Source organism: Pipistrellus kuhlii, unplaced genomic scaffold, assembly GCF_014108245.1.
Source record: "Pipistrellus kuhlii isolate mPipKuh1 unplaced genomic scaffold, mPipKuh1.p scaffold_m20_p_11, whole genome shotgun sequence".
In the NCBI taxonomy this organism is placed as follows: Eukaryota; Metazoa; Chordata; class Mammalia; order Chiroptera; family Vespertilionidae; genus Pipistrellus; species Pipistrellus kuhlii.
Genome location: NW_023425416.1, coordinates 45,413,578 through 45,431,282, shown reverse-complemented (window position 1 = coordinate 45,431,282; position 17,705 = coordinate 45,413,578). Strand labels below are relative to the sequence as shown.

The following is a 17,705-nucleotide window of genomic DNA, read 5'->3' as shown; positions in this document are numbered from 1 at the left end:
AAAAATCCCCAAATTATACTAAAACAATGAGATAGTATTTGCCTATCTTTTAGCAAAGATTGAAAGTATCCATTGTGGGTGAGGGTGTGGGCCCGCATGCCTTGTGGTGAGAGTGTAAACTGGTACAGCCTTTGTGGAGGGCAATTTGCCAATATCTATCAAAATTTAAAATGTGCATCCCTTTGATCCAGCAATTCCACTTCTAGGAATTTATCCTAAAAAGTACACAAAGTTATATGTATAAGGATGTTCACTGAAGCATTGTTTGTAATAGAAAACATTGGAAACAACCTAAGTGCCCATTAATAAGGTTCTGGTTAAATAAATTATGGTACATTTTACAACGGAATAGTATACAGTCATTGAAAAGAAATGATCCAATCTGTAGAGTCATGAAAAAATGCTCAAGATAGATTTTTAAGTTAAAAAACAAAACAAAAACCCCACCAAGTTGCAGAATAGTAATAGATCTTGTGCAAGATAAAACAAGCTCTATGCATATATGCGGGTAACATATGCTTACGGAGCACGGAAAAAGCACTCACGGCTCTGCACTAAACCAGTAACAGCTATTACCTCTGGGGAGAAGGACAGGGAGCAAAAGGAAAAGAAGGAGTGACTGAGAAAGGGATGGAGGTTTCACTTGATTCATTTATTTAATAAGCATATATTATTTTTATAGTTAAAAACCAATACAGATATAAACAGATGAATACCAATACTACTTCTGCAACTTTGGAACTACAGGGAAGCAGAAGAGGATTCTACCTGGCAGTCAAGTTTTTTACTTAATAAATTTATCCATAAAAAGTGAGATTGCAGAGTGCTGGGGGCCCACGGGCAGGGCCCAGAGGGCTCTGTATTTGGGCTGTGAGACAAGGGACCCCCAGGGGGAAGGGTGTAATAACATAGAGTAAAAAGGGAGCTACAACCACTCCCTCCTCATCCTCAATTAAAAAGACATCTCTGAGGTGCATGGGGAGCCCAGGACTTAAGGGTGTTGGAAGCGGTCCACGTGTGCCAGGGCTGAAGGGGTGTCATGGGCACCAGGCGGCTCCTGCGTCAGCTGGCAGAACTGCACGGAGCCCGCCCTGGGTGTGCCTGGCTTTCACTGACAGGAGAAAGGAAGTCACTGTAGACATGCCAGCCAGCCTGGCACTGGCACAGGGCTGTGCAGTGGCCCCAGTGGATGCTGCCCGGTGGCTGCAAAGGGCTTAGAGCTGACCCGGGGCTCCTGGCGCCGTCACTGGCACAGCTCCCTGGGCTCGGTGGCTGCAGCGGGAAGGCTACTCCTCCTGCATTTTTCTTGATGGAGCCTTGGGAGGTGGGACACTGATTAAGCTGGAGCTCGAGGATGCGGGGAACGGCTGTCCTGTCAGCTTTTGGTGTTTGTTTTCTTTGGCAATCTAGTTTTTATTGCACTGTAAGGTTATCCAGTCTACAGCAGTTCTGCGTTCGCGTCATGGTTTGGAAAAAACACCAGGGCGAAGTGGGAGTGGAGGACACTTACGTCCACGGTGATGTCAATTACCCATTGTGGCACCGTCTCGTTGAGCAGCATGGACTCCGTCTCCCCTCCGGAATCCCGGCACAGCAGCCTGGACACAGCCATCAGGTAGTGAGTGACACGACAGCGAGATGACAAAACCCGTTATCAACACTAGACAAAGGGCTGAGACCCTACAGAGTTCATTCAGGACAACCCACTGAGCTGAGGAAAGTACATGCAGCCAGCCGGGATGGCTCACGCAGCTAGAGCGAGCGGACTCTGAGGCCAGCAGCACCAGCGCTGCCTCTGAGTCGCTGTGTGATGGCAGAAGCCTGTGTGTAGGCAAAGCCCTCGAGAAAGATCCCCTGCCAGCGCTGCAGCCCACAGCACAGGCCTCCCCACGGAGCGGGGGCAGGGTGTTTTGGTTAACACGCTCAGGAAACCACCATAAAGGAAGAGAATTCTGAGCCCATGGCAAGACAAGCACTTTTCTTACTCATGGCCCTACAGAAGGTTCTCGTGAGCTCTCCCCATCACTCTAGCAGGCCTTGCTGGCAACGTGGAGGTAAGGCAGCACAGCTCTTTCCTGCAGGGCCACACGAAGGCCAGCCTCGGACCTCAGATCGGGACATGGTTGGGCTCAACCATTCCCAGGAGCAGCCAGTCCATCCTGCCTGACCCAGCCTACGGGCACCTGCCCTGACGCTGTCACCTGCCCTGACGCTGTCCCGCGGACAGGGACTTCTGGTGCTGCCACCTGTTCCCTGACCCCGGCAGTCACGCTGAGTAAGTAGAAGTGAGCTTCCTGCAGACGCCACCAGAGAAGCTGCCTCGAGGCAAGGTGTCGACCTCCTTTAACAGCAGAGACTCAGCTCCCAGTTGGGACGTGGTCCAACAGCATCGCTTAACTATCTATCTCCCGGAGATGAAAAAAGCTTCCCAATCCCTGACACCTCTAGTGGTGATGATAAACCATTTATAGCCTCTGCTTGGACCACTACTTCTGAGCAATGAGAGGCTTCCATAGACATGCCTCCAGCCCCCTGCTCATACCTGAACAGGGTGCGGCCTCCCGCTTCACCGAAGATCACGGGGGTGTGGGGGGGCACTTGGAAATAGCCATTCCCCTTCTGTACTCGGTTCTCCTGCTCCCCGTTTACTAGGGAAAGATACAGATGGTGTCAGGTGCAGGGTTAGTGCAACGAACAGATTCTAAACATTCTGTTTACCCGGGCTGCAGACACTGCAATATTTTTAAAGTTAAAGTCCTTTAAGTCAGCCAGGGTAAAAAATAAAGGCAAAAAACAAACCAAGCCAAATTCCTGAAATTAAGAAATACTTGGTTATAGCAACTTGTGATGTGCCCCATGAGAAATGACTGCATTTTAGAGGATTTTAGAAGAGATGTTTGAGATTTGAAGCAAAAGCATAACCATCTACTTGAACCACGGGAAGTCTCGGAGAGTGGGTTTATAAATGGTAATCTGGTGTGTGTTTTTAGTAGAACTCCAAGTTCAGAAAAATTTCTTGGGTCAGAAAAAAAATTATTTTAGTGGCGGCCATAACTAATGGTAGAGGGACCAGTGAAAAACCCCTCAGAGAGGTCATACTCTTGTTCCTATTGTTCTCTGCACATTTCATTTCCCTGTTTTCTTTGTAATCTTTTGACCCAAGTGCAGTAAACCCCCACTCAGGTACAACTTGCTCATGAGTATTTCCCCAATGAATCTGGAAGCAACCTCACCCTCTAAATCCTACAGCACCTCCAGAGCCGCTCCCATGGCAGCCATCACTTCTCCCTGAACTCAGAATGCTTCATGCACGTAGCTCTCTGCCCAGCAGAGTGTCAGTCCCTGCAGGACAGGGTCCACGCCCACTCATCTGCGTTCTCCCCACCTACAATTCACCACAGGCCTCTGAGTACTTGAGCTCAATACTATAATCTAAGCAACTGCTGATCCGCTGAGCACGGAGCAGGCACAGCAGGTTACCAGACAGGTGGACACCACAGTGTCCTGAATTCTGGCTGGGGAGGTGGGCGGGCCCTGCCCTGCGTTACTGTGGCACTTTGACTTGAAGAATGATCTGGGGTTTCCTGGGACTTTTTCCTCCAACCAAAACCTGGATCCAAGAGGTGCTGGCTGTTTCTTGACTAATCTTTATCGGTCGCTAGGGCCTCTGAGGACATCCGGTCTAACTGTCATGTTATAGATGGAGGACAAGCTGAGAACAGGACATGACGTGCTCACAGCTACACAGCTGAGAAATGGCAAAGCCACACCAGAGCCTAGCTTTCTCAGCCCTCTGTGGTGGAGAGATCTTCCCACTGGGTTTCTCTGGGCCACAGTCCACTGTACAGTTCTGATGGGGAGGTGACACAAAAGGAAAGCTACCATGGGGGGATCAGTGACCTCTCTCTGGCAGGGACATCAGAAGACTGGCTTTCAAGGAAGCACGCCATGCTTACAAAAGAGATTTAAAGTCCAAAAATCATTCTGGACGAGTCAGTGAGCAGAGCGAAGTCTCTGCTAGGTGTGCATTGCTGGGGACCACCTGAGGCGGGCCATCCTCAGTGGACTGCAGGGAGCTCAGAACCCTCAGCAGAGCAGGCCCGTAGGAGGTAGGACACAAGGAAACTCCAGCTGGCTGTGGGTTACACATGCGTTGTCAAGTTTTAAGACCTTCCCTCCCTTTCTTTAACCAGACTGTGCCTAGAAGGTTGCTGCCCCTGCCTGTGGCACACAGTCTTTGAATGTCCTCAAGGGCACTCATGCTTTATATAGATGTGTTCACTTTTCCTGACACTTCTGAGTTGGAATTTGATTTTTTTGAAACATTCAGAGCCAAAATCAGGCAAAGTAGGTAACAGCAACATTTCAGGCCAACAAGAATTATGGCAATACAAGGCCAAACCTGGTGTTCTGATGCAGCTAACTAGGTTTGGAGGTAAGCCCAGCAGGTCCATGGATACTCTGAGAAACTGCTTCGGCATAAGCCTGCTAAGCTGTCTATTTTTACGGCCAAAGGCCATGGGAATGTTCAGGGTTTATTCTCTCTCTATGAGCAGTTTTACTGATCGAAAGTTCCTTGGGTTTTCAGTGAAGACTGGATGGATGTTCCTTCTTTGGGGTGTGGAAGGGAAGGCAATAAGTTGGGCACATCACAAATATTAGGTCACAATTTAGCAAATACTTAAAATGTTTCTTAAAATAACAACCAGTCTAAGTCTTTTTAACTTCTGGGTAATTGTTAACCATTTCTCCTGATATAAAAGCACGAACCATGGTTTACTTCATTTTCTTCTTCGTCTATGGGATTCACATGTGTTCTAGGCCAATATTCTAGGAGTGCCTGGAGCAAAAGTCCTCCTAAGTTCACTGCAACAGAGGTAATTAAAAAGAAGAACATGGAAAAGAGAATTACTTGTTTTTACCCAAAAATAGAGGGAAAGAAATAAAAACAAGTTTCCACATATTCTGGTATTAAATTCTTTTTCCTAATCCTCACCCAAGGGGATATGTTTTCCTTGCTTTGGAATATACACATACATATACATATACATATACATATACATATACATATACATACATATACATATACATATACATATACATATACATATATATATATGAATGAAACACCATGCGTCCCAACTGGGGATCAAACCCACAACCCTGTGTTGTATGGGACGACACTCCACCTACCCGAGCCACCTGGCCAGAGCCTGATATTAAATTCTCAACCTAATGCCAATGATGTTTAAAAGCAAGACTTCAGAGATTTTTCCAAGTCTATTAAAATTTTATCTTTGAATGTTCAATATGGAGCAAACATACTCTATTAGGTTGTTCAGATAAAGCAATTCTTTAAAAGGCAATTTCCATGTAAAGCCACTAGAATAGTATTTGTATACATCGGGCACATGCTACATTCTTAGGAAAATCCTGACCAAAGACATCATCAACACAACAGAACAGATTCTCAGACAGAAGAGCACAAAGGAGAGAGCACAGACCCACCTTCTCTCTCGCAAGGAGGAAGAGAAGGAAGGACACACTCACGTTTCGGATCTGACCCATCAGGGCTACTGAAGCCGGCATCTTTGGCAGAAACCCAAGCAGCGAAACAGTCGCTCTCATCCAAAGTGATAGTCAACATCTGTCAAAAAAAAAATTGTTAGTGGCATGCCATTTGGATACATTTTCCAAACGTGTATCTAAACCTTTATTTGTACTATTTAACTAACGTGCTAAGCCACAGATTCAGAACCAAAAAGGGTTTCATGCAATTCTATGCAACTACAGTTTAATTTACTAGGATACCAAAAGATATTTAAACTGCATTTTGCAAGAATTAATATTTTTTTCCCCTTTCCCACTTAAAAACATAGGACTCTGTAACTAATGATACTTAATTTTGAGCTACATTAGAAATTTTCAACTATCCCAAATTGCACAAGTATCAATTGCTAACTTACCCCTGTTTTTAAGTCTACTGAGAACCAATTTGGTACATACACCATCTTGAATCTTTTTTTAATTTCATCTTCAAAATCCACTTTGCCCAGATCTTCCACTTTACTTGCCTATGCATCAGAAAGAAAGTATAATAATTAAGTGGCAACTTAATTTGATTCTGACTTAGCGACTCAAAATTTTACACATTTTGCCTATTAATATAGAGTCTAAAACATTTTAAAAAGAAATGGACATTTTTATTTTATTTATTTATTTATTTATTTATTTATTAATTATATATTTTATTGATTTTTTACAGAGAGGAAGGGAGAAGGATAGAGAGTTAGAAACATTGATGAGAGAGAAACATCGATCAGCTGCCTCCTGCACAGCCCCATACTGAGGATGTGCCCACAACCAAGGTACATGCCCTTGACTGGAATCGAACCCAGGACCTTTCAGTCCGCAGGCTGACACTCTATCCACTGAGCCAAACCGATTTTGGCAAACAAACATTTTTATTTTAGAGCAGTTAACTTTAAATAACTATTACAATTTTAAATAACCCCCCCCCCACACACAAAATATTCATTTGGAAACTATAGCCTTTTTAATATTCACATAAGAAAGTATCTAACCCCCAAATAAAATATTATTGAAACTAAATCTTAATTTATATATTTATTATCCTGGTGTATCTCTATCTATATGTATATATATATCTATATCATAAAAAATAAATGGGATACATGATCCAGTAACATACATTTAATAAAAAAGATACTCACCTTCAATACATCCCAATATGCCACATTATTATTGGTGTCTTTTGTTAATATATGTCTCTTATCATTAAGAATGTGGCACTGAATAATACTAGCACCGCCTAAAGGAGAAAAATCCACACAGTTAGCAGAACAATCCTACTACTACATTTAAGTTCACTGTGCGGCAATAACTGTGAACTGGTGTCTCACAGAATATGAATCACACTAGCCCCCCAGAAAGAAGAAAGTAAATCAGAAGACTATGTCATTATATCTAAGGCAATGAAGGTCAGTCAAACAAAAATAGTCTGGTTTTAATAGATTATAGATGAAAAAAATCCTCACTTCAACACGGGGCTACTAGTTGAGAATGGTTAAGGGCAGACAGTTGCACCCGCTGGGAAAGTCCTAATGACAGGAAACCTTTGGCTGAGCCTCAGCTTTTGCTTCCCATTTTCCTGCTCTTTATGCCTCCTGAAGGAACATTGTTCTTGATGTGTCATTCAATATTCCAATCTCAAACGTTAGAGCCAGAGGTGCCGTTACAGCTGTAGCTACAGAATTCTAGGACCAGATCTGACTTTTCTGGCTTGTGCTAAAAGACAACACTAAACTCTGTATTTTTCAAAATGGCTCTTGGCTTTACCAAGATTGTGACTATTCTGATGCTGGGTAAAAAGATTAATTAAAGAGAGCCCACATTTTGAAGTCACTAAATAGCTGTTTTTAAAAGCCTTTCTTTGATTTAAAAAGAAATAAAAATGCTATTATGAGTCTCTTGTTGACCTCAGAATTACATTTAAAGGAAGGTCATCTTCTCCATTGCTGTCAGTCTCTTAGTGACAACAATTAATCTCCACAAAAGGTACAATACCTTCCCATTTCCTTACTCACCTTTAATAACCTGGTCAGGCTGTGTGCAAAGGGGTGTTATAGGGTTTGTACAGTCATTGTCATAATCTCCAGAGGCTCTGAAGTTGTGAATTCCCTTCAACGTCTGAAGGAACAAAATTCATTATTTAATTATGTTATGCCTTATAAGCTTTGCCAATCTGTTTAAAGTGGCAAGAGAAACAAATGAGAACAACCCAATAATAAAAACACTGACCCAAAAATACACAGTGACAAAGTATGATTATCTACCAGGATTTAACATTGAGAATGTCAGTAGTAAAAATACAACACAGCAAAAGCGAAAAGTACCCCCCCCCCCCCATTCTCTACCCCCTCACCCAAACAAACATTAAGAAGGAAACGTCTTTTTGGAGAGGACAGTAGGCATTCTTCCAGGTAAACTATGTTGATCTCAAATTAGCACAATGAAATGTAGACAAGAAATGTAACATTTGTTACAAGCACAGAGAGAGACCATCTGATCTGCATATAAACAGGAATAAATAGAAACACTTTCTCTTGCCGAAGCCGGTTTGGCTTAGTGGTAGAGCGTTGGCCTGCAGACTGAAAGGTCCCAGGTTCGATTCCGGTCAAGGGCATGTACATTGGTTGCGGGCACATCCCCGGTGTGTGTGTGTGTGTGTGTGTGTGTGTGTGTGTGTGCGCGCGCGCGCGCGCAGGAGGCAGCTGGTCGATGTTTCTCTCTCATCAACATTTCTAGCTCTCTCTTCCTTCCTCTCTGTAAAAAATCAATAAAAATATATTTAAAAAAAAAGAAACACTTTCTCTTTAGTTATCCACAAACAGTCTGATAAGAAAACTTAGTGTCTTCAATTAAGATGTAAGAATTAATAGTACTTTTGATGACTTCTCTCTGATCATCCTATTTCTCTCCTGTCTTTCATACTATGAAGAAAAAGGAAATGAGTCTTGAAAGCACAGTTTTTTTGTGTTTAGAGAAACAGAAGCCTAACCCATTTCCCTGCTGGCATTGGGCTGCCCATTTTCAAATGCAGCTCCATGAGGTCAGAGCTGGACTAAATCTACTGGCTGCAGTGCCTTTCTAAGCACGCCAAATATATTCCTTGGCTCCTGACAAAGACATCGAAGCATCATTTTGACTGCTACCTTATTTTCTGTACAACCCTTGGGCCCACACCTGCATTCATAGGGCCTTTCAGATTTTGGCACTGTTGAAAGGCATGCTGCAAACAGTGCCTTGTTTGTTTTTGCTACCCTTTTTTTGTTGCTGTTGCTCTTAATAACAAAGAAATTGATTTATTTTTTCTTTGAAAATGTCAGTAGTACAGGTTCATACTGAATATCTGCCACTGGTTCTAATCCTTCATCAGCTCCTAATCCTTTGTCAGCTGTACACTGGCTCACTTACCCATTTATTTACTGTAGATTTCGTTGTTGCAACCCAGATTGCAGGAGGTGGATCAGCTGATCTATCAAGCTCCATCTGAAAACAAGGCACAAAAACATTGCTGTGTGGAATGCTGACTCTTCTGAGCTGCCAGGACCAGCTCTACGTTATTAAATAACCCCTCCGTTCAACACTGTGTGTTGACTATACCATGGCGCATGGTAAAAGCTAGGGATTCAACAAGTGAATGAGGGAGTCTGTGCTAAGGAAATTCATGATGCTATAATAGTGCAGGACAGTGACTTCTCACCAAAAATAACGGCTTAAAGGTTTAAGTGTGCTTAATTTAGGCAGGGATGGGGAACCTTTTTTCTGTCAAGAGCCATTTGGATATTTATAACATCATTAGAACGCTACACAAAATTATCAACTTAAAATGAGCCTGCTATATTTGGTCAACCATTTAATTAACTCGCCGCTCATGCCTTGGCAGGTCTAGACCAAATGATCTCCAGGCCTTCCACGGCCTGGGGGCCGGACGTTACCCACCCCCGACTGAAATGGGTTCAGACCAAAGGATGATTATCATATTTTTTTGTTTTTTGTTTTTGCTACCCTTTTTTGTTGTTGTTGTTCTTAATAACAAAGAAATTGATTTATTTTTTCTTTGAAAATGTCAGTAGTAAAAATACAACACAGCAAAAGCGAAAAGTACCCCCCCATTCTCTACCCCTCACCCAAGGACAGTGCACCTGTGAACAGTTTACTGTGTGGCCTTCTGTGTTTTTAAAATACTAAACGTATAAAATATACAAATGCCCATATATTATGCAATGGAATCAGTCCACATTAGCCCACGGTTCTTCCTGTGCCAGGAAACTGCAGGACTGGAGCTGCGGGGACAGGGCCGGACTCCTGGCCAGTGGGTCCTCTTCAGTTCAGAGCGATGCTCCTTGTAACGGAGGCCGTCTGCGCGAAGGTCTTCTTCTCCAGCCAAGAGGCCCTGGCAGCTGCAGGACTCACAGCGCAGTGCTCCTCCGCCCCACCCGTCACCCCGCCAGCTGCTTCCTGCACACCGCTGTGTCGGTGATGGCAGCCCTAACTCTTGCTTTTCCTAAAGCATTACTGGTCTGTCCATTAGGGTTGCCATCCACTTTACAGAACCGCTCTTAGCCAGACCACAGGCATCCTCTCAACGTCTCCTCGGCCCGCTGCTCCCTCCGGCAGCCCTTCCTCCTCCTGCACTGTGGTCCGGGTTTCAGATGTCACTCAGCTGCACAGATGATGGGTACTTGCAGTTGTTTCTTGCTTTCCCTGTTGTTGTCAGATGATTTGTGAGAAGACAGGGTAGTATGTCTTTATGCTCCTTTTAAAGTTCCTCCCTGTTTCAGTGTGCAATTCTAGGATTATCAGTGAGGCTGGCCGTTGGTCCTGTGACGCCTGGCTCTACTTCTGATAGGTGTCGATATAGATGGCTTCCCAGGAACCTGTTCGCCCACAGCCAGACCTGACCTGGACCACTCCGAGCAGCTATGGGGTGGGGGATGAGCCAGCTCGTTCCCTCCTCCCGAGGTGCTCTCCCACACCCTCCCTCTCTCTTGAGCAGATAATTGAACTCCTCATATTCCCCCTCTAATGACAGGTAAGACAGCCAGGCGCGCCAAGACCGGTTTGGCTCAATGGATAGAGCGTCGGCTTGGGGACTGAAGGGTCCCGGGTTCGATTCTGGTCAAGGGCATGTACCTTGGTTGCGGGCATATCCCCAGTAGGGGGTGTGCAAGAGGCAGCTGATCGATGACTCTCTCTCATCGATGTTTCTAACTCTCTATCTCTCTCCCTTCCTCTCTGTACAAAAATCAATAAAAATATTTAATAATAATAATAAAGAAAAAGACAGCCAGTCGCTCGGAACAATGTAACAATCTTAATCATATAATCTAAAATATATGACATAACATACTGTCCTGATTGACCAGTGTGGCTCATTGTGGTTTTGATTCCCAGTATCCAAGTTTCAGGTTTGCCTCCTGAATGCAACCAGGGGGTCAGGTCACATTCAGGAGATAACCAATCGATGCTTCTCTCTCATGTTGATGTTCTCTCTCTCTCTCTTTCTTCCTTTCTCTCAAATCAATTAAAAAAAATTAAAAAATATGTATCACCTACCTTGAGAACTGGTGCCTTTTCTTCACAAATCAGCACTCGAATGTCAGGGTTTCTCAGGTCTGTACAATAAATCTTCCGGTCCCTTCCTCCAGAATACACGTGTGTGAAGGCATCATTGACTTGCAGAGCCCAAACGCCTTCATCATGGACTCGGTACGTCGCTATACATCTCTGCTGACCGAGGGACCACAGGCGAATTGTCCCATCAGAACTGCCAGAGAGGCACTGGGAACAAAGCAGTAAAGGTTAGAGATCTGTCCGAAAGTTCCTGTGCTCTGCCCAGGCTTTCTCCTGACGCCACGCTGTCAAGCGCACGCCTCTAACAACCTGTATTTCTGCCTCTGAAAAGTGGCTCGGCCCAGGGATGTTGACACCAATCAAAATGATTGCAATGGTGACGGACCTCAAATCATAAGATTTATTAACTAACCAAAGTTACGCTGCAACAAAGGAAGTGAGGCAAAAGGTTGCTGTCCACGGGATTCCCTGGCCCTTGAGTCACAATGTCACCAGAGACCCCGCATTAGAAGCTTGCAGGGTAATTCTGCAGGATGCAAAATAAACTCTAGTCCAGGAACTGATATCTAGCACGTCTGTCTTAACCAGAGTTTGAGAATCAGTAGTGAAGTGCATCTTGGGTAAAAGCACATTCATAAACGTAAATACAGAAACAAGGCATGGAGTGTAGCAGCCAGGAGGAGCTTTGGCAGGTCTGCCAGGCCCAGAGCCCCTTCTGGAAACCATCACGGCTATAACCCGTATGTAAGGGCAGTCCCATTGAGACCATACGGTCCAGGCAACCTAGACAAAGCTTAGAGAACAAGGCAGCCCAGCAGCTACACTGCAAAACTTGTGGAGCTGACTCACTAAGCTTCTTAACTCACATGAAAATGGGGCTGCAAAGGGTTCAAGAGCTCTAAAAACCCAGGGATTACGACTCGAATATACTCATTACTTCTAATCTTCTCACCTACTGCACAAACTAAGTACGATTCCCACTTTGCAGATGAGCTAACTAAGGACCAGGTGAAGTCCTCTCCTCCAGGCCACTGAGTGCCTTCACACAGAAACTGAGAGCCTCTCTTCGTCTGGCTCCGAAAAATGAAATGGGATAAATGGTGCTTAGTTTTCGGCTTTTTATCTACATTGATGAAAGATTGTTTTTTTGAAATTGGGGTTTTTATACGTACAATTTAGTATTTTAAGGATTTAAAACAAGCCCCGTTTATAACAGAGGCAGCTTTGTTCAGTCGGGTATGCAGCAGCACACTAGGTGGGGGGATTTCTGGTGTATGAAACTTTGCTAAAGCCATCAGGTCAGCGCCACGCGAAGCTGCGTACCTGGGTGCCGTCTCTGTTCAGCAGCAACGCTTTTACGTTATCTGTGTGCCCTTTAAGCTTCATCAGTTTTGCACATGTTCTTGGGTCCCATACCCTTAAAACCTGTAAATTTTAACAAAATATTACACAAACTGAGTGTATCCACCATCAAATTTCAATGATAGATGACTTTTATAAATCAAATGACAGCCATTCAATTCTGAGAAAGGAACGCTGCTTCTGCCACTGGACACTGTCTAAGCTCCCTTTTCAAGTGGGAGGAAGCCTCTCAATGTCAAAAAACGAACAGGCCTTTCCCACCCCATCCACACCACCGTCACCACACTCGACAGTAATTACACAGTTATGCTCTTATTTGTCCAGATAAAACCTTTCTTTTAGCATCCCAGCAGGCAAAACCACTGACCATATGTTTAAGAATGACACAGATCAAATTATTTTGGTTTGTTTTCTAGAGTTAGATACACCCTCTAAGCTCCCCCTTACCTTCTCAGTGGACCCTGATACAATGATTGTTCCCAGTTGATTCATTGCCAGGCTATAAATGGAATCTTTGTTTCCACTTAAAGACGAAGCTATTAAGGATAAATGGAGCTACATGTTAACAAAATTACCAGATGTTTAGTAGCTAGTCAGCAAAAACTGCAAGTTTAATTATTCAATTTTACAAAATCTTATCTTTATGAGTGCTCTAAAGAAATCAATCTATAACAGAGATATCAAGCTTCACATCTTTTCTGGATTTGAGAGTACACAAATGCTCAATAAATATGTGCTAAGTTGAACTGCACTGCCACTTAAAACCTATCCACATAAATAATAGATTTTTCAAGATATTCATATGCCACCAATATATATGAAAAACTGTTTTCAAATAAACAAAAATACTTTTTTCACTAAATCAGATAAAAAAGAAAACAACAAGGGAATATTCAATGATCAGAAAACAGTAAAACGGCATTCTCGCACATTGCTTGAGGGAGGACAATTTGGTACAACTCTTCTGGAAGGCAACACGTAGCAGGAATCATGTTCATGCCCTTTGATTCAGAACAAAATACCACTGACGTGGAAAATATACAACTATAAAGTATGATCCTAATTTTACAATAAAGAATAGTATATGTGAAGTATTTAGAAAAGCAACTGCTTGTAGAAGTGCTTAATAAATATTAGCTATTAGTATTATTTCTATAATCACAAAAACTTATGTGAGGTTCTCTCTAAACTACTCTAAGCCAAGACATATCTGTTGCAGAATCTGTAACCACTAAGCCTAGTTAGTCTCTGACCTTGAGACCATCCTGCCGTTTTGCCTTGTTCCATCTTGCTAGTGTCTCTTTGAGGCAGGCCTTACATCTACAAAGAGGTAAATGGATCATGATAACCTCAGCAGGGACCAGCTACTGAAGCACTGAGAAAGTGCACAGGGGAAAAGTCAAGAACAAGGGGAGAATAGTGTTTAGACTTCACATATCTCCCGGGGGGGGGGGGGGGGGGGGGGGGGGAGAGGTAGAAGCAAAACAATATTAAAAAAAACTATAAACCAGCCTCCCAACGTGTCCCTCTTGGCACATACTAGGTTGTATTAGAACTGCCCTCGCTATGTCAGTGTGAGTGTTCCACAGTCATGACAAATTGAATCTATAAGACAGGGATCTAGAGGGTTCAAGCCCACATCCTGGAAACAGACTTTCCAGGCCAGGCTTGGCCCAAAAATGTGCTCCACAGAGTCCCTTCTGGCACCTGGCCTACAGGACTCGAGTAGGTTGGGCCAAGCATGAGGCTGGGTTTCAAGTTCAGACTTGGGTGGGTCTGAGCTGGTCACCTGAGATCTTAGCTGAAGAGGCATCCACACTATTGACCTGCTGTGAACGTTCTGAATCGCCCCTCGCAGCACCCTAGCCTTCCTGAACTCCTCTGGAACTGGCTGGATTCTTTGGGCTGCTCTAAAGAAGTCCTGCAAAATTCGCACTGAAAACCTTTCTTTCTTTGCTTTGGGTATTTTCCATTTGGGCCATGAACTCAAAGGTTCTTAATACACAATAACACTTTTGAAAGTCAGAAGCTGCCTCCTTTGTCAGGTAGTCACCACCTCCAGCAGCAGTGTCTGCTGAGTGTGTGGCTTTGGGCGGGCGACGCTGTGGGAGATACAAAGGAGCAGTGAGACAGACTCTCCTGCCTGCAGGAGTTCACACTGCAGCTGGGGACCTACGACATGCATGTGGACAGCGGACACCTGGAGAAGTTACCACTTTAAACACAGTGAGGAACCAGCTCCTGTCCAAGCATACTCTTGGGAGCTAGAATGCCGGAGGTAGAAGCACTCTCTAGATATGAACCACTGTCTCAATGCAAACTTATCAAAGATATCTTATAAACCATTCTTTTTAAAAATCAACTTGGAGCACTTTCAAAGACATTTTTTTCAAACACCTTACTTGTGACAGTGTTATTTGAGGCAGTCAATGCTGTTAGAGTATTCACATCCCAAAGGAATATTTGTCTGTCCAACCCAGCCGAGGCTACCAGTTCTTTATCCTTGGCATATGCTAAGGCCTTTACATAATCCTGTAACAAAACACACGTACTATGATCTACATTGTAGATCAGTAAGAAATGAGCCACTTAAAGTACTAAGACCCCAATATTACACTAAAGACACTGAAAATTGAAATATTATATTAGCTCTTTTACCTTGTGTGTCCTTAATGTTGACATACAAAATCCCTTATGTGCATTCCATACTTTTACTGTCGTGTCAGAAGAAGCAGATATTACTAGAAGAGGCAAAGAATTAATAAACACCTTAGTGATAAATACTTCAATATTTATAATATTCCTAATATTAATTCAAACATCTGTTCATGTTTATACACACATATAGTACATTTATAATCTAAAAGCTTTTTCTAGCCCTAGCTGGTTTGGCTCAGTGGATAGAGCATCGGCCTGTGGACTAAGGGGTCCCAGGTTTGATTCTGGTCAAGGACACATGCCTGGGTTGTGGGCTTGATCCACAGTGTGGATCGTGCAGGAGGCAGCCGATCAATGATTCCTCTCATCATTGATATTTCTGTCTCTCTCTCCCTTTGTCTCTGAAATCAATAAAAATAATATATATATATTTAAAAGCTTTCCCAGAACCTCTTGTATTCTGCCTCAAAATTTTAATAGCTAAGGCAAACAGTTTTTAAAGTTCCAGTTGAACTAATCTGATTAGGAAAATTTTTCTAACACAGACTGAAAAAGCAAGAAATGAATCCTACCATAATAAGAACAGAAAGAGATATTAATAAGGTTTAAAGGAGAATACATATTATATGAGTCTATTTATAGATGCTTCAAATATAGGCAAAATGAAGTGATAAGTATTTAGAAGACAGTGGGGCAAGGGATAGTGACTGAAAGGGTGGCGGGGGGGGGGGGGGGGGGGAGAGGAAACACTTCTGGTGATGTTTCTTAGATGGGTGTTCACCATGCAAACTTATATTGAGCTGTACTCTCAAGGTGTGTATGCTTTTCTGTATGTATGCTATCTATATATATAAAAGCCTAAGCAATGATGCACACTGACCACCAGGGGGCAGACGCTCAGCGCAGGAGCTGCCCCCTGGTGGTTAGTGTGCTCCCACAGCCAACATCCTGCAGTGGCCAACCTCCCAGGCGCCCCCCCCCCCCCCCCCCCCCCCCCCGGATTGGGTGAGACGGCCCTGATTGCTGACCAGGCCAAGGGACCCCACCTGTGTACAATTTCGTGTACCAGGCCTCTAGTGTTTTAATAAAAAGTTTACATGAAAAATGAAAAAATACATCAAATTAAATTAAAAGCTTCCTGGAGCCCAATATCAAAGAAATACTTACATGTTTTCCCATTACAACAGAGTACAATGTCGTTTACCCAATCGGTATGGTGCTCCATAGATGCTATGTATGGATCTTGCTGAAATAATAAAAAAAAAAATCACAGGTTATCATTAGCTTATCTTAGAGAATAAACTGTATTACAAATTATAGATATGTTTAGAATCTTCAATTAGTGTGACCCGCTGCTCTATGACCTTAAAAATCTAGCCCCAACAGCTGATAACATGTGCACAGAAGTTTTGTTTCAGGATAGTTTTATTACCATTAAAAGCCTAGGTTTCCAGGACAAATGCTTAATTTTTATGCCTAGAGTCAGTGAAGGCAACAGTGCTACAGGAAGGCGTTCCTGGAAGAGACAGGACATGGACCCATCTGCAGGCTGGGAGATGTGATCAGGGTGCCGAAGGCTCACAGCAGACAGCAGGGCAGAAACCAGGCGGCCCAGTGGTGAGGAGCCCAGCCTACTGCAGGGGGAGAGGACACTTTTGCTTTTAGCTTCCTACTGTGGTCTCTACCTTCTGAATTGAGGTCCTCCAGAGAAGAAATGGAAGCCAAGGGCTAAAGGAGTACTACTCCGGTCACCATTTCAATTCAGTAATTTGAGATCCTTCTATTCCTCTCACTTGGCTTAATTACCAAGCCAAGTATTGAGTTACATCCTACACCCAAACAGGCAAGTTCAAGACACTTCCTGGCACAGAGAATGGCACTCGCTCCAAGTCTGTTTGAGAAATGACGCTATTCAATCTTGTCACAAAACAAAGGTCAGAAAAAAAGATATTTAAGGGCAGCATAGGCGGCTTTCTAGATTCTCCTAGGTTAGTTTTTGTGAATGTTTTTCCGTAATTTGTTTGAAATATAGTACTAACAGAAACAGAGAATGAACATAATGTTAATTCCCAGGAAGGTGACATTCCAATTCAAATATAAGCTTCAAAAAGCACTTAAAAGCCATGATTTTCTTACTTTCCATGTTTCTGACATTGGGCCACCTCTATTGCCACTGTTAAAGAACCTAAAGCCCACCAGACCAAAATCCATTTAAAGAAACATCACCTAGCAAGTGTGCAAAAAAGTGGGTCTTTTTGGACTGAACATCAGACTGGCAGAGCATGCTAGCAAGCCCCAGACTGGCAGAGCATGCTAGCAAGCCCCAGACTCTGATTCTCTCAGGGTTAGCAGGGCTTTGAGGGTGGCAGTGCTCTAACTCCCCGTCACTTAGGAGCCATTTAACCATGGATTCCTGCAAGCCTGTTTTCCGCCTACGAACACGAACCGCAACAGCTGCCTCGAAGGAGGATTGTGAAAATTAAGACCATACTGGATATGAAAGTGCGAAGAGTGTCTGGTACATA

The 17,705-nt window shown here is 43.5% G+C and overlaps 1 protein-coding gene across 4 annotated transcripts in view; it reads right to left on the bottom strand.

Annotated features, from left to right (window-relative positions):
- Positions 1-17,705, bottom strand: part of WDR48 (WD repeat domain 48) — a 33,350-nt gene that overhangs the window by 5,358 nt on the left and 10,287 nt on the right. Inside the window, exons 3-17 of one of the 4 annotated variants that reach the window (XM_036431902.1) lie at positions 16,348-16,426; positions 15,181-15,263; positions 14,925-15,054; positions 12,970-13,058; positions 12,484-12,585; positions 11,143-11,367; positions 8,998-9,072; positions 7,608-7,710; positions 6,735-6,832; positions 5,967-6,074; positions 5,551-5,647; positions 4,771-4,866; positions 2,543-2,648; positions 1,511-1,598; positions 180-215 (exon numbers count right to left, since the gene is read on the bottom strand). In XM_036431902.1, the coding sequence (XP_036287795.1) occupies positions 180-215; positions 1,511-1,598; positions 2,543-2,648; positions 4,771-4,866; positions 5,551-5,647; positions 5,967-6,074; positions 6,735-6,832; positions 7,608-7,710; positions 8,998-9,072; positions 11,143-11,367; positions 12,484-12,585; positions 12,970-13,058; positions 14,925-15,054; positions 15,181-15,263; positions 16,348-16,426 (1,515 nt within the window). Of the gene's footprint in view, positions 1-179; positions 216-1,510; positions 1,599-2,542; positions 2,649-4,770; positions 4,867-5,550; positions 5,648-5,966; positions 6,075-6,734; positions 6,833-7,607; positions 7,711-8,997; positions 9,073-11,142; positions 11,368-12,483; positions 12,586-12,969; positions 13,059-13,775; positions 13,898-14,924; positions 15,055-15,180; positions 15,264-16,347; positions 16,427-17,705 lie in introns of those variants that run through there. The other 3 variants (XM_036431904.2, XM_036431903.1, XM_036431905.1) reach the window with 3 other exon arrangements.